This window comes from Chelonoidis abingdonii, chromosome 19 (genome assembly GCF_003597395.2).
Source record: "Chelonoidis abingdonii isolate Lonesome George chromosome 19, CheloAbing_2.0, whole genome shotgun sequence".
In the NCBI taxonomy this organism is placed as follows: Eukaryota; Metazoa; Chordata; order Testudines; family Testudinidae; genus Chelonoidis; species Chelonoidis abingdonii.
The window spans coordinates 3,644,553-3,657,860 of record NC_133787.1 but is presented as its reverse complement, the minus strand read 5'-3'; the positions used below and the strand labels follow the sequence as shown (position 1 = coordinate 3,657,860).

The 13,308-nt window shown below is 46.7% G+C and overlaps 1 protein-coding gene across 1 annotated transcript in view; it reads left to right on the top strand.

The window, feature by feature from the left end:
* RANBP10 (RAN binding protein 10) overlaps nt 1-13,308 on the top strand; it is a 161,586-nt gene that overhangs the window by 107,217 nt on the left and 41,061 nt on the right. The window contains 1 exon segment of the mRNA XM_075073672.1: nt 4,429-4,596. Coding sequence (XP_074929773.1) covers nt 4,429-4,596 — 168 coding nt within the window.

Genomic DNA, 13,308 nt, shown 5'->3' with positions numbered 1-13,308 from the left:
CTGGTCTGTCTATATCCATCTGTTGTCTCTTGTCTTATATTTACACAAGGAAAATTTGCCACTGGCGAGGCAGGACCTGTCTTTTTGCTCTCTCTGTACGCTACCCAGCACAATGGCGTTCAGGTTCAGGTCCAGGACTAGGAGTCCTGGGAGCTACAGTAATACTGGTAATAAATAATAATTAGCACTATTTGAAATCTTCCATTACCTCATTGCAGGAAGTGCTCGCTACCTAACCCATTTGCTCTCTGAGCCTCTGCCATTCTATCTTGTGTACCTTTCCCAGAACCCTGCCTCCAGTCTCCAGAGGGTCCTTGGTCCCCGGAATGTCATTTCTGTGGTGTGAAAGGTTTGTTTGCTACGAGCGGCTTCTGTCTCAGAAGCATTTGGAACAGCTTACTGCAAAATTTCTGGCTGAGGTTCCAGCCCTGTCTTGCTAGATTGAGGCTGTTGTTTTGGCTCAGGCTTTTCAACATTTGTTGTTCTCATGATGGTCGTGATTCAGATTGTCATTCTCCTGCAACAAAATTAACCTCAGTCACCTTCTCCTTCCCCCGTTACCTCCTGGACAGCTGATGGCTACTCTCGAGGCTTTACCCTTTTAAAGGGGCTTAAGCTTCAGCTAGGACCAAGTCTGGAGCAGGCTGTGTAGTCCAGCATCAGTGCTGTTATACTGCCCCATGGAGGAGTGTGTGCACTTTCTATGCAGACATGTCCCTTTCCCCTAATGCAGAGAGTGGGAATGCGGAGTGGGGGCCGAGTGCCTCAGTCCTGACTGGCTGCAGAGCACTTCAGCTAGGGTGGTGTTATCCTTGGGTGCTACAAGAGAGGAGGGAGGGAGAGTCTGAGCGATACTGTGGGGGCAGAGCACCCCTGGGCAGAGTGCCCATGAAAACCAGATTCCACCAAGCACAAGAAAATGGCATCCAATGCTATGTCTCACTCCGAGAGCAACTGGGATGATTTACTGACCTTTGAAGAGTTACATAAGCTACAGCTTCTTTAAATTGTGAAGAATTGGACCCATTTTTCATGCTTCACTGTGCTGCTTAGCTGGTCTGAGACACAAACCATAAATCCCCTTTGAGTTCACAGGGAGATAGGCCTTTTCTTGGGTGGGATGGTGCGTGGGTGGTACTCATAGAACCATGGAGGGGCCTACCATGCTGAATTTTATTTTCCTGTTTCCCTTATGCTGCTTGTTAAAGAAACCCAACCTAAAAAGAGAGACCAAGGTGTTGCCTGGAAGTCACTTTAGCTTTTAGCTGATGGCTTAGTCTCCTCTGCGGAGAGTAGTTCTGAGCAGCCCAGGCAAACTTTGCAGTGGCATTTTGCATTTCCAAACACAAGGAACCAATTATGAAAAGGTTAGTGTTCTTTGACTGGTGCTGATTGGGTTTGCTGGCATTTTTGTCTTGTAATTAGAGCCATTTAAGCACTGTGCACTGGGCAGCATTTGTGCCTTGCACACCGTCCCGCCACCCCTCCTTCACATACAAACCTCTTCCTGATGTATTGTGCATTCCTGCTGGCAGAAATGTACGCTGAGGCAATGCGGTTAAAGGGAATGTTGACTGTGCTAAAGACATGAATCCTGAGCTCCACATGCCCACGCTACAGGCTGTTTGGTGTCCCTGGGGTAAGGTTTGGCATCTGCCCATTGGTTTGGAGGCACACACCTCAGTGCCAGGACCTGAAACTGGGTCCTTGCAAGGTCCCTCTAGCAAGAATGTTTTCTCCTTGCTCTTTTAGAAACTGCCATGGTTGCACTTGTAGCGGAAAGAACCTTTTTTGAGCCTGGTCAGTTAATGAGTTGGCTGGAAGAGGTGCCTCTGCCCTTCCTCACATGCATGTTCGTGTCCCCTTCCAAGATGCTGTTAGATCTCAAAATGTAATTGTAAACTGGGAATCCTCATCGAGCAGGTGTGTTTCTCGTGGGGTCTCGCGGGGATCGATTCTTGGCCTTACGCTATTTAACATTTTTATCAATGACCAGGAGGAAAACACAAAACCATCAAAGTTTGCAGATGTCACAAAAATTGGTGGAGAGGTAACTAATGAATAGGACAGGTCACTGATACAGAGCGATGTGGATCACTCAGTAAACTGGGCTCAAGCAAACAATGTTTTAATATGGCAAAATGTAAATGTATATACACCTGGGAACACAGAATGTAGGCCATACTTACAGCATCGGAGATTCTATCTTGGGATGGAGTGACCCTGAAAAACATTTCAGGGTTATGCTTTAGCCAAAAGAGCTAATGCAATCCTTGGATGCATAAACGGGAGTCATGAGTATGAGCAGAGAGGTCTTTATGTCTGTGTTTGGCACTGGTGTGAGTGCTGCTGGAATCCTGTGTCCAGTTCAGATGTTCACAATTCAGGAAGGATGTTGACGTATTGGAGGGGATTCAGAGAAGAGCCACAAGAATGATTAAAGGATAGAAAACATATAGTGATAGACTCAAGGAGCTCAGTCTATTTAGTTTAACAAAGAGGTGGTTAAGGGATGACTCGATTACAGTCTGTAAGTACCTGCATGGGGAACAAATATTTAATAGGCTCTATTATGATATAACACAATCCAGGGGCTGGAAGCTGAAGCTAGACAAATTCAGACTGGAAATAAGGTGTAAATTTCTAACAGAGTTATAAACCATTGGAGCAATTTACTAAGAATTGTGGTGGATTCTCCATCACTGACAAGATGGGAGGTTTTTCTAACATCTGCTCTAAGAATAATTTGGGGCCAGGTCTCTGTGCTATACAAGAGGTCAGACTATGATCACAGTGGTCATTCCTGGCCTTAGAATCTCTGAATCTTTGCCCGTTCTTCATCCACTAGGCTGCGTTTTGGAGGCTGCTCAGCAGGATTCTGCATCCGTTTAGCAGTACAGAGCTGTACTGACAAACCAGCTGAGCCTGCATGTTGATGAAGGAGTTTAACAGTTGGTGACCTGTTGCCTCAGCAGTAGAGCAGGCTGAAAATAAAAATCTCAGAAATTGAGAACTTGGCGAAAAAATCAAAACCTGAAATATTTTGGCTGAAAACTTGTGGTGCCTCATGGGAGTTATAGTTCAGGTGCATCACTGTCTAATTCTCCTCTGTAGGCCACCTGTCTGGTTGAGCTACACCTCCTGCGACATCCCTGGTGCCCCTCAGGGTGGAGGCAGTGCATGCTGGGAAATGAAGTGTCACTAGGGAGATTGCCCCTGGAGGAGAATGGGACCATGACGTACCCAAACTACAACTCACAGGAGGCAACTCAGTGGTATTTCAGAATTGGAATATTTTAGGGTTTGGACAAAAAAAATATTTTTTTGGATTTAGTAAAAAATCCAATTTTCTGTTGAAAACCAGTTTTGATGGAAAAATTTTGATCAACCCTACTCAGTAGTTCTGTTACCACATAGAAACTTGGGTTTTGGTGCCAGGCGCCCTGACGGAGCTGATGGGGGCTCAGAGTACGTATGCAGCATGCTTAGCCATCCAGGCAGGCATAAGAACATAACATAAGAACCCTGAGGAAGGAAGAATGGAATCCTGTAGGAGGTGCAGGATTCACATGAGCCTGGGCACAGCTCTCGCCAGAGGGATGCTCTGTTAGTGTCAGGCCTGGGGTCAGATAGTGTGGAAGGAAACAGGGCAGCAAAGCTAGCCCTCAGTCCCAGAGTTCCTGGCTATTTCTGCTTCAATGATCAGCTGCAAAATTCACCTTAATTAATCATCATTAGGTTTCTGAATCAACACCCGTTGAGATGGAGTCCGTTTCCACCCATTGGAGCGACTGTTTCCTGCTGTCTTATGGTCTAGAAGCGTTGTTGCCTCAGGAGTGCAAGGTCTGCTTTGCAACCACAAGGGCTAGAAGCTTAAATGTGAAACTCTAGCAATGCCTGTAGCTGCTCTGGTCCCCCTCCACCCTACCTCACTCCCACGTACAGTACAGTGTGGTAGATTCTTGACTAGCCTAGTATTTTCTAGGAAATGTTAGTTGGAAAACGCTGATTCGTCAAAACTGAAACTGTTTGCGGGAGCTTTTTTTTTTTTTTTTCAAGAAAACACCAATCTTTCCACAGAAATTTTTGAAATTGTCAAAATTGCCCATTTCAGCACTTTTGAGACAAAAAAAATCAATTTGTTTGATTCAAAATTACTTTGTTTAAGCTAATGATTGTTTTAAAAAAAAAATAACTGAAAGATTGGGATCAGAATCAGATGTTTGGATTGACCTTAACTGAAATGGTTTTGGGATTGTTGATTTGTGAAAATTTTAGAGATTTAAAGTTTTCATCCCTCCTTGGGACAGGAAAAATATTCAGAATCTTGAAAATTTTCTGGGGACTATTACCCACTCAGCTCCAATAATGGCATACAGCTCCTTGGAAACCTGCCTCATTACTGATCTGTTCTTTTTCCTTCTACAGGTTGGGATAAACATTCGTATGGTTACCACGGTGACGATGGGCATTCCTTCTGTTCTTCGGGGACAGGGCAGCCCTATGGCCCCACCTTCACTACTGGAGATGTGATTGGCTGCTGCGTCAACCTCATTAATAACACCTGCTTCTACACAAAAAATGGCCACAGCTTAGGTAGGTAAAGAAGGGTATCCTGAGGAAGGGCCACCCCAGCTTAGGACTCTCAAACTCTGTCACATATGACGTAACTCAGTTCTGCTATTGAGAGCAAGGCTTTAGAGAGAAATAAGAACGCACAGTGACCAGCAGGACCTGTGAGATTCCCCAAAGCCATAAACGTTTCCAGTGCGAGTAACTGTTTCTGTGAGTGCAGCTGCCACATCTGCTTAACTAAATTACAGACCTGTCTCCAGGCCATTCAGCTGCTCTCCCTCCCTGTGCCCCTGCACAGTCATAGGTGAGATGGGTAGGGCATTTAGAGTTTGGGCAGCAGGGAAACGTAATCACAGAAAGTTTGGTTTGTATATTACCCAACAAACTACAAAACCATCACCTGTGAGTCCCTTTGTTTTTAAAGGGACTTCTGTTCTGGTGAGTCTCACTCCATGGACTAAAACTCCTAGAGTTCTGTGCATTTGCAAAACATTACAAATTCTGCTTTAACATAGTCTTGGTTGTGGAATGATACAAAATGCCCTTTTAGTTGACTCCTTACGTTTCCGCTAAGGACGTTCAGGTTTTGCCCCACTGAATGTCTTGTTGGCAGCTTCCAGGAGTTCAGAGTTGCACCCAATTTGTATAAGATGGCACAAGTTACTGCCACCTTCATCTTGAATATGCTGCCCATAGAGACAACAGGCCCATGTTGCAATCCTCCAGCTTGATCAGATGAGCTCTCCCCCTTCCACAGTAAGTGTGATTCCCTGACATTTGATTTGTCAGAAGAAAGTGTTTAGCTTACTTTAGTGAATTCCTCTAACCTTCTGAACTGTAACACATTTGATCTGGCTGGGGACAAATGCTCCCTGTTTCCTTTGCTTCTCTCATAGCTGTGTTGATCCTAGTTTCCTTCAAGCTGAAGAGGCTGGTGCAAAAAACTCCAAATAAAACCCCTGCCGGAAAAAAAGTTGTACAGAATGAGCAATTGGGGTAAAGGGGGAGTGCAGGACCAATGCGGTGGTCAGGCAAGCATGATTGCCGCTGCAGTTGCTGAGATGGATGTGGGGAGGAAGGAGCTGAATTTGGGTACATCTGAGTCATGATCCTGCGTGTGGATTTTGTCGCAGCCCTGAGGCTGTTATGCCACAAAGCCTGAGGGATGTTGAACTCATAGGAATGGGATTTTTATTGGAAAACAGCAAGCATTCAGGTCAGGCACAGAGCCCAAGATGGGCTAGAATTTGTAGTCAGTATTTCTGACTGGGGTTGAGGGAGGGTTTCAAGGCTGATTCCCCACTCTGGCACTTTGATTGCAGAAGATGGTGGCCCGCAAGGATTCTAAAAATTAATACTGGCCACTCCAGGCTTGTATTAAACTCCCAAGGTTACAGCTTTTCTCTGACCTTGGATGGGTAGGTGCTGCCACCACCCAAGTGCACTCCCCTCCCCCCCCGGAGAACCCAGGAAGGAGCACTTGGGAATTCCTTCCTGTGGGGTACCCTCAAGCCCTTTCACCACCACCATCGGAGAAGATCTGAGAAAGAAAATAAAGGAAATCAGCTGTTGCCACCAGCTAGTTAAACAACATATGCACAAACCTCTTAGGACACAAAGACCCAATCCTGTTCTTAAAAATGGTAAGTTTTATTAAAGAACAAAAAGAAAGAAAATACATCTGGAATGTAGGCTATTGCTAGTTTTGAAAAGAGCAAATATAATAATTAAGCATCAAGAATGGGTTTCTTGAGGTCCAACTTAAAAGTTATCAGCAAAACAAAAGCACCTAGGATTAGCACAGAGGAGTCCACAAGCCATAAAGAGATAAACCTAATCGCATCTTCCTAGACATTCCCTGATCTACCTACATATCTGAGGTTTCAGATAAGTAGTTTCAAGGTATGATTTCATGATTTTTCATACCTGGTTTAAAGCTTCTTACAGCATTGTCTGTCCGTCTGTTCTCCGGAGAGAGGAGACGCAGAGCAGCAAAGGGAAAGTTTTCCCCACATTTTAAAAAGTTCTAGCCTTCCCATTGGCTCTTTTGGTCAGGTGCCCACTCCCTTCCTTTTACCTATGGTCTTTTTTAACCCTTTACAGGTAAAGCAAGTAGAGAACAGCTACTAACAGGGATTTTGTAGCTAACAGGCTACATAAAAGGGAGCTCCCCTTCCCCTCTTCATTTATCATAGAGAGTTTGATGGGAAGTGTGGCCCAGTCACAGGCTTTTTTGTGTGGAAACCCAGGTGCATTGCTAGGGTTAGTCTTTCACTGTCCACTCAGTTTCTAGTGTGGTCACTTTGCCACTTCTCTGTGGGGCAGCAATCCAGAGCCATTTCCCTCGAGCCAAGTGGAAGAATCTGTTTAAAACTTGCCCTGTGGCATTCAGAGGTGGCAGTTGGAGCCATTGCGTTCAGGCCACTGCAGCCCTGGCCATGGCCGGAGCGTTTGAGTGGCTCTCTGGGGATTTTGCTTTGGCTTGTTTTTGCCTTGTAGCTCTTTGTCAACCCGGCCAGCTGTGATGCCACACAAATGATGCTTCGTAATTAAAAACGATGGGGCCCTAAGCAGGGCTTCTGGCGTGGGACAGTAACAAACCAGTCAAAGGTGGGGAGGGAAGCGTTCTTTGGCGAATAAATATTAGAGAAAAGCCCAGTTTTCTGACTGCACTCAGGCCTTTTCTCATCTGGTCTCTCATCAGCTCTGTGCTATGGAGACAGCTCAAAGGTGTGTGAAACTGACAGCTGACAGAGTAGACTAGGAGCACCACAAGCCATTGCTGGGAAGGAGGCAGGCTGAGTAAAAGCAATAAATGTTGCAACACTTGCCTTTTTGCCAGGATTTTAGATTAATTTAACCATCAACCTAGAGACCACCTGGGAAGCAAACCCAGTGACACCCGCAGCTCGGGAGAAGTGAATTGTTGAACCCATCACTTCAGCTAGAGGGTCCCAGTTACGATCATAATTTAGGAGATTTCACTAAGTCTGTGTGCTTTGGTTAGTTTTGTTCATGTGTGCTGGAGTAACATAATGAGGCGGCTAAGCTGGCCCCTGGGGATTCAGGTAGCCTCTCTACTTTGTGGCTGCCTATGGGAGAACTACTCCAGCTTCTCCTGCACTCTCTATCCAGAGTTGGGACACTCACTTCCTCTTGATCACTTCTCCCACCGTCCTTGCCTGCTTCAGGCTTACTCTCTCCCAGTTTCTCCTTTGTTCAGATGGCTAGTTCCCACTTCTGTATTTTTCCAGCCCAGCATCATTAGTTCCCTCTCCAGCAAATCACTGGTGGTGGTTACAAAACCCAAATGTGGAGCTGGATTATAGTGTGAGTTTCAATTAGTTTCAGAGCACTGATGATTTAGAGCTTATCATGGAAAGCGAGGAGGATGTGGAAGCCCTTGTGGACGAGAGACTCCTGTGGAAGTTTCAGTTAGTGCACTGCAGCTGGGGAAGATATTTTCCTTCGCTTGACACAACTGCATCTGTGCCACTGCGTTCTTCCTTAATGAAAAAGTAATGGCTGGAAAGGGACTGAGTCTCCAGTTTTATTAGCACCAGATCAAAAGGGGATCTGTAGAGCGGAGAGGATGTGGGCTAAACCTTTCAGTTCCTGTCGTCATTTCACTCATGTCCGTACTGCGATACGGCAATGTCACATTTCACTGGCCGAGTGGATGTGATGAAACAAAGGAAAGCAGGTTATCAGTGACTTTCACATCAGACTCAGTTATTACAATTCCCTGATTCTGTGCATCATATTCCACCAGGAGTTCTGTTCTGCTCAGGATGCATGTAGAGATGGTTACAGGGGAGATGCGCTTCCCTTCCCTACTCTTCGTTTCCATTGCTAGTTTCTTTCGAGAATACTTTTCTTCCATGGACATTTGGTGGTAGCTCATTCAAAATAATCCCAGCGTGAGCTGCCCGATTCTTTTGTCGTGGATTCCTGTCAGGCAAGAGTTCTTCTCTCAGCAGACTAGAGAGTTCTGTGGTCTGGGTCATCAGCATCACTGCCTGCAGTTTTAGGAGATGGGGTCAGGCTGATTCGGGGCATCCTACTGCTGAGGCAGTGGATATCAGTGGCATCGTGAATGTGACTTGAGTGCAGGAGTGAGCAGTGTGTGGGAAAGGCTGCAGCTGTGACTACTGACTGTCAGTTCATGTCCCAACACTTCTCTGGGCTCACACAGAGGGAGAATGTGGGGTGTATAGAGGAGGCAAGTAAAGGGATGCTTGGCATAGCGGTGGATTTGCAGAAACCCTGGCTAAAGGCAGAAGAGAACAGTAGCAGCTGCTTCGTCTCCCTCACAAAGGCTGGCAGACCATGTAACGTTTCTCTGGGAAAATGGAACAGAAGTCTCACCCAGAAAGGCTAATGGTGATGGGTGTCTCCCTGCTGCTGTTTGAGAAGGAAGCACAAGGTCAAGAGGAGAAGCATCCATTAGTCAGTGCTTTGATCTGGGCAAAACACATTTATCAGCACCAAGTGATCACAAGCGCAAGCAGCCTGTCAACTGTGGCAAAGTTCTTCACTGGAGATGGGCAAAGCGATTGTGACAGGAAGGTGTGGAACATGCATTTCTGTGCAGAGCGGGTGCCAGAGGAAAACAAGAGCACCTTCAGCGGGCCAGGGACTGCTAAGCTCCTGGGTATGCATCCAAATGAAGTCTAAACTTTGCTTGTCTCTTATCTTCATGATAACACAGATCCTGGATTCTCAGTCTATGTAAGCTGGAGACTGACCCAGAAAGGGAGTAGTGTGCTGTTTCTTGGCACACACTGAAGCTGTGGGTCCCTTCTCTAGTGAACAAGAATATCGCAGCTCTCCCAGGTGGGCTCACAAATGTTCCAGGGAACAGCCAGCTACTATTCTGTTCCCACCCAGGAGTGTCTTGGTAACTGTTTATGCTGAGAATACAGTCTGAAGGCCCCTGACACTCAGCCTGTTTTGGATGCTGCTTGTATCTAACTGAAATATTGTGATTTCACTCTATACCCAGAAGGCACAGTCTTTCTTTATGCTGGTACCCCTCTACCCCGATATAATGCTGTCAGGAGCCAAAAAACCTTACCATGTTATAGGTGAAACCGCATTATATTGAACTTGCTTTGATCCGCCGGAGCGCGCAGCCCCACCCCCCAGAGCGCTGCTTTACCACGTTATATCCGAATTTGTGTTATATCGGGTCGCGTTATATTGGAGTAGAGGTATAGTTATGTAGTACTGCTGTAAGAAAGGAGGCAGGTACCTATGATGAAGGTATAGGACTGGAACTTGAAAGCCCTAGGTTCTGTTCCTAGCTCTGCATTGCTCTGTGACTTTAGGCAAGTCACTGGGGTAACCTCTTTGAGTGTTGGTTTCCCCATCAGAAAAATAGGGCTATTATAGCGCTTACCCAGTGTAAGACAAGACAGAAAAGATGGATGAGCCAGGCAGGCGGAGACGGGGTAACGATATGATTAGTGCAGTTTTTAGCTGATCAGGAGCAGTAATCGCAGCTTGCTGCCTGTCTAGCAGTTACCAGAATGCAGTTTTTGGTCTGCACTGCAGAAGGGGAGAGTTACAAGGAAGGATTTGAAGGAGGATTAGGGCGATGGATTCCTAGATTGGCCAGCAGCTTTTCTCACTGATACAGGGTGGTTTGGGGAAATGAGTTGATTGAGTACAGCATCATTGGCAGAGTGAAGGCAGGAGTTAGCCTTGTGATAAAGGAGAAGGTTGGATAGGTAGAGAGGAGCCAAAAGATGAAGGGTAAAAGCAAGCAAGAGAAGTGTATGTGTGGGGTGGAGGGACTTGGAGAAAGGTGACAGAGCCACAAGCTGGGAGGAGAACAATTGATTGTCACAGATGAATTGAGATCTTCTGGGAGCCCTAGCAAAGGGATAGTATTCCTACCGGACATGTGGGCCTGGCAAGCCAACGCTCTGCCTACGTCTTCCCCTTTGCACCTTCCTGTAAGTTTAAACTCATTCTTTCCTTTTCGTGTAAGCTCTCTCTTGGCACCCTTCCTTGGTCTTCCATGCTTTCTGTAACCTTTCATTGTGCCCCCTCTGTCAGGAATGACTTGGGAGCTAAAGTCTCAGCACCATCTTAGGGGAAGAGATACATGTCACTAATTGTCAGCATTACAGTTGATTCTAGAAGACGTACATTTGGGGACCTCAAGTGGGAACTGTTTTGTATTGTCATTTCAAGGCCTGGGAGAAACAGTTTTTATATCTCAACAGTGACTCCTTCCAGCTGCTGCAGCAGCAGCATTGACCCTTTCCAAAAGGAGTGTCAACCAAAAGGAAGGTAACGGGCTACACGTGGCCCAGAGCTGGCAGGTGTAAATCAGGGGAGGTGGGGATATGAGGGGAATGAACGAACGTCAGGCCTTCAACCAGGAGGCAGAGTGTATTTTTTGTGGAGATGGCAAGAGGCTATGGCTAAGTTATAAACCTTCGTATGTAATAGAAGTGGCCAAATGGAACAGTACACTCAGGGCGTCTGGAGGAGCGTTTCAGTTCTTTGACTCTGCAGTGGGGTGCTCGGGTCCCAGCTGGACAGGTCACTGGGATTATGAAAATAGCACCTTCTCCTCCTTGGGAGTTCTAGCCAAAGACGCTTCCTCCAGTCTGTCTGATTTACAGTGCCAATACTCGGGGAAAGCACACTTTCTCAAGTGGAGAAATGTCATCGCTGCCCAGCCCCTGGAATGGCTAACGAGGTCAGGGTATGGAGAGTAGCTCAGCAGCAAATGGAACTGGACAGGATGCAAACACGCTGCTTGTTTTCCCAGTTAACAGCAAAAGCCGTTTCACTGGCTTGATGCTGTTTGCCAGATGTGGTGTGACAGGCAGACGGGAGGGATTGTACTCTCAGCATGTTATGCAGATAAGGCATAGAACTAATGAGCATTAATATTAATGGACGTTACTCCCAGGCCTTCCCTGTGAATCCTTCAACCTGAAGACATTGGCTGTGAGAGACCTTCCCCTCCACCCCCCACCCCCCCCGTAACAAACTGAAATTGCCATGGACCAGATCACCCTCCCCCTTTCTGGCTTCACTCCAGTTTGTCAGGTTAGCGAACATGCTTCACAGGCCACTTCTGGAGAACTGTGGCAGTAGGGTGAAAAGAGCCCACTCTTCAAACCAAGTCTTGGCAGTTGGACTGCATCAGATTGGTGGAGACACATCAAACCCGGCTGAGTTTTGTTCCTGCCCAATGGCTTTGCTCAAGTAGTCTGATAGAATGGCTGGCAGCTGTTTGGCTCAGCCCAGCGACGGCTCACAGGTAAGTCTTTTTAGTTACAATTAGCATTCGGAGCCTGCTTTCTGAAGGGTCCCTCTTGGCAGAGTGCGGTGTGTCCTTTGCTTCTTCCACTGGCACTTCCTCCATGTTGTCACTGGCAGTGAGATTGCCACCTGCCTGGCAGCCAAAGGAACTCCCTAACACCTTTCCCAAGTAGAAAGCTAGCACTGTGTCATGGGAGCGGTGTTTTGGGGTGTCCTGTGTGAATTGAGGAGGGACCCCTGGTCTGGAGGAGAGCAAGTTTACATAGATTTGAAGGCCCTTGGGTAGGGAGCATTTTTTTGTTCTGTCTGCACAGCACCTAGAGTTCTGATCCAGGACTGGGGCTCTTAATACAGATCATGATTACTGTTCAGACATGAGCAGAAAGGCAGGAGGTAGCTAGTAAGGGGCGAAGGCAGCTCTCTGAGGTCCATGTCACTTGAATCCTTCTCTCTGTGTATGTGAATTTGTGGATTAGTCTCTGTAACAAAGGTATCTAGAGCCAACTGTGGAGAGGTCTTCTGCCTCAGAGTTAGAGGCTATGGTTGCTTTTGGCTGAAGGGGAGGGGCGGACTTGGCTTGGAGAGCTCCTGGTTACTGTGCGCTTGGCTTGGATGGAGCTGTGGAAAGGGGAAGGGTCTTTGAGTAAAATTATGAATGAAATCTCTGTTTACACTGGTATAAGGGGGTTAGTTGGAAGTGTGCTCATCTTGATTTCCTTCCCACAGAAGTAGCTAGTTCTCATGGACAATGCCACTGTCAGATTGCCATGTGCTTTCCCATTTCAACTAACCGTGCATTGTCCAGAAGACCAGACCAGCTCCCGAAAGGGCTTATCGGGGCAGGAATGAGCAAATGCAGTTTGACACTTTAATGAAAGGGTTAATTTTTATTTTTAATGAACTTTAATACAAAAATGTCATGTTGTAATAACACTGAGGCTCGGGCCCAAGTAACTGTGACCAGCTTGAGCAGCCAGGCTGCCTTCTGGAGCAATGGGGGAAGGTAAGGACAATGCATCAGCCTTCACTTGCCTCTGTTGGCTTTTTCAGTTTGCTTCACTGCTGCCTGTACACGTGACAGCTGCTGTTCTTGTGGGTGCAGCTAGGAACCCTTCTGTCCTGAGATGCACCTTGCAGTGACACAGTTTTTCAGATGCCTGAAGGAGCAGCTGTACCACAAGGGAGTAGCATCCTCATGTGCTAACCACTTCCCATGTGGCCAAGTGCACAGAAGGATGTTCCAAGGCTGTTAGCAAAGAGCACTTTTGTCATATCCCTTAATTGTTTTCCTGAATAATTTTTGTTGCTCTTTCAAAGGCTCCTGGGAGGCGTCCATTCCAGCCCAGGCTGCTTTCTGAGCTTGCAGGCCAATCTGATTGGATTGTCTGTCATCTTCTAGGAAAGAGTTCTTACGGAATTTGCTTGATCTCACATGGATCCAGGAGC